General features: G+C 32.8%; 1 protein-coding gene across 16 annotated transcripts in view; it reads right to left on the reverse strand.

The window, feature by feature from the left end:
* LOC113819318 (pericentriolar material 1 protein) overlaps window positions 1-2,500 on the reverse strand; it is a 69,416-nt gene that overhangs the window by 4,195 nt on the left and 62,721 nt on the right. For 11 of the 16 annotated variants that reach the window (XM_070135519.1, XM_070135521.1, XM_070135517.1 and 8 more), the window contains 3 exons: window positions 2,197-2,500; window positions 1,776-1,909; window positions 452-556 (listed from right to left, as the gene is read on the reverse strand). The exon at window positions 2,197-2,500 is cut by the window's right edge and continues 366 nt beyond it. In XM_070135519.1, the coding sequence (XP_069991620.1) occupies window positions 452-556; window positions 1,776-1,909; window positions 2,197-2,500 (543 nt within the window). Of the gene's footprint in view, window positions 1-451; window positions 557-1,179; window positions 1,483-1,775; window positions 1,910-2,196 lie in introns of those variants that run through there. The other 5 variants (XM_070135529.1, XM_070135516.1, XM_070135515.1 and 2 more) reach the window with 4 other exon arrangements.

The following is a 2,500-nucleotide window of genomic DNA, read 5'->3' on the forward strand; positions in this document are numbered from 1 at the left end:
TTTTCATCTCTAGGATTATACAGTAATTATTTCATAAAAGATAGAGAAATACTGTAAATATTGCAAAGCTGCAGCATTAATATCAAGTAAAAAGAGGAAAAGGAAAACAGACTACAAAAAAGGAAAAATCATGTGAAAAACACTAAATGCAAAACTTATGTTATACAAATAGCAGTTATACTGAATTTAATTTCCAAAACACATTGCGTAAAGATAGGGAAAAAAAAAGAAAACAATCAGGCCATTTGTACTGAAGCCACTATCTATGAGTCCATTTTTTTTCTCCTAAAAGTTATCATTCAGATAATATTTCCTCTACCCTCTCTGCTATGCTCACTAATTCAACAGCCTCCCATCTTAATTGTAGGACATCGTACTCTAACTTGCAACACAATAACATAAAAATTCACCCCCATATCTTTATTATGGACAATAATACCCCTCAACATACCTGACCATGATGAGCGCTATAGCCCATGTGTGCCACTGCCCCTATGACTGTTCCCTCTGCTTCATCTGCCTCGCACTCTGTCATGCCTTCAGCCTCTGCCTGCTGCTTTACACATGGAGTGTTAGGGCAAACAGGTTAGTAAGTCAAAGGGAGTAATTGGAATGCTATACACTGATACACTAATGGATATATATATATATATATATATATATATATATATATATATATATATATATATATATATGTATATATATATATATATATATATATATATATATATATATATATATATATATATATATATATATATATATATATATATATATATATATATATATATATATATATATTATATGTATATGTATATATATATATATATATGTATATGTATATGTATATGTTTGTATATGTATGTATATGTATGTATATGTTTGTATATGTATGTATATGTTTGTATATGTTTGCATATGTTTGTATGTATATGTATATATATGTATGCATGTGTGTATGTATATGTATGTATGTCCGTATGTATGTTCGTATGTGTGTATACATGTATGTATGTGATATTATATATATATATATATATATATATATATATATATATATATATATATATATATATATACATATATATTATATATATAACAACATACATATATAACATATATATAGATATAGATAGGTAGATCTATAGATAGCTGTGTTTGTGTGCATTTGGAAATAACATCTCACAAGGAAAGGGAGACACAACTTCATATAATGTGTATCTATCACTACATTTTATGTTAATCATTTTACAAGGAAATATTTGTTAGTCGAAAGTTAAAGTAGCCTTACACACTCGGAGTAGAGTTAGACAGAATATAAAATATAGAGGAATGGTCTGATTAGAATGGAACTAACTGAAAGTGCTAACAGCTGAATTAACATGAAGTTAAAAAAAGTATCTGTTACATAAATGAAGGAATGACAAAAAAAAGGGTTAAGTAGGGCAGGTAAAAACAAGCCACAATTCTTTTGAATGAAACCTGCCAGAAGAAACACGAGAAGAGAAGATCAGCAAAGTGTGTGAATCTTAAGCATATAGCATATAATTTTTTTTTAAAGAATATTAATGAAAAGGAGTTAATGTATTACCATTTCAACCAATTAGAAAACTGTAAGAATATCAGGTTATTTGGAGCAAACTCTTATTTACAATGAAATATTCATTGGGTTATCCCATTTTCATGTTTCTTGTTGGTGAAATTAGTTTTAACGTAAATGGATATTACATTAACATATTGCACAAATTACCTCATGAAAAATATAATGCACTGACCTGCGATGCCTTTTCCCGTGGCTGTAACCGTATTGGCTGCTCTGGGCTTGAATCGACTGTCCCACTTGCACTGTCTGCCTGAATTCCTTCTGCTTGTGAATCTTCCCAGTCACCCTCAGCAGCGTCACCTGCATCTAACAGTACGTAGAGATATAAATGCTATATATGATTATATATGGGAGCTGGTGTGGCTCCTGGTATTATACAGGATAATAAAAGATTTCTTAATTGTCCTCTTAACATTTGCACTAGAAATTAAAGTAAACATTTTAATCAAATCTATCATTATTTAGGCCTCGTCAAAATAAGAGTGTACTAGTTCATCTACTAGTTCATCATTTTCACATTCACATTAATGAACTAAAGCATGTGATGGTAATGCTAGATCAAAAGACTAAAAGCCGAAAGCAATACCCAGTACCTTGTGATTGGTCTGCTTCGGCAAGGTCATGTACAGGTAGAACTGGCTCAGATAGGTCATCCATGACAGCCTCTTCATGCTCTGGCTCTGCCCACTCCTGCTGACTGCTGCTGTTCATCTGGCTGCCACTGCTTGAAGAAGCACTCTCTTGCTGTGACACACTGGATGATGCTTCTGCCAGGTGTGGCTTGCTGCTACTGGACGCCCATGACTCAGGCTGTGAGGTGGGCATAGCACTGGCATGACTCTCGCTAGCAGCCTCCAGGGTACTAGAGGCCCCACCTGGAGAAGCACTTGCCATTGG

The sequence above is a fragment of the Penaeus vannamei genome, chromosome 20 (genome assembly GCF_042767895.1).
Source record: "Penaeus vannamei isolate JL-2024 chromosome 20, ASM4276789v1, whole genome shotgun sequence".
Classification (NCBI taxonomy): domain Eukaryota; kingdom Metazoa; phylum Arthropoda; class Malacostraca; order Decapoda; family Penaeidae; genus Penaeus; species Penaeus vannamei.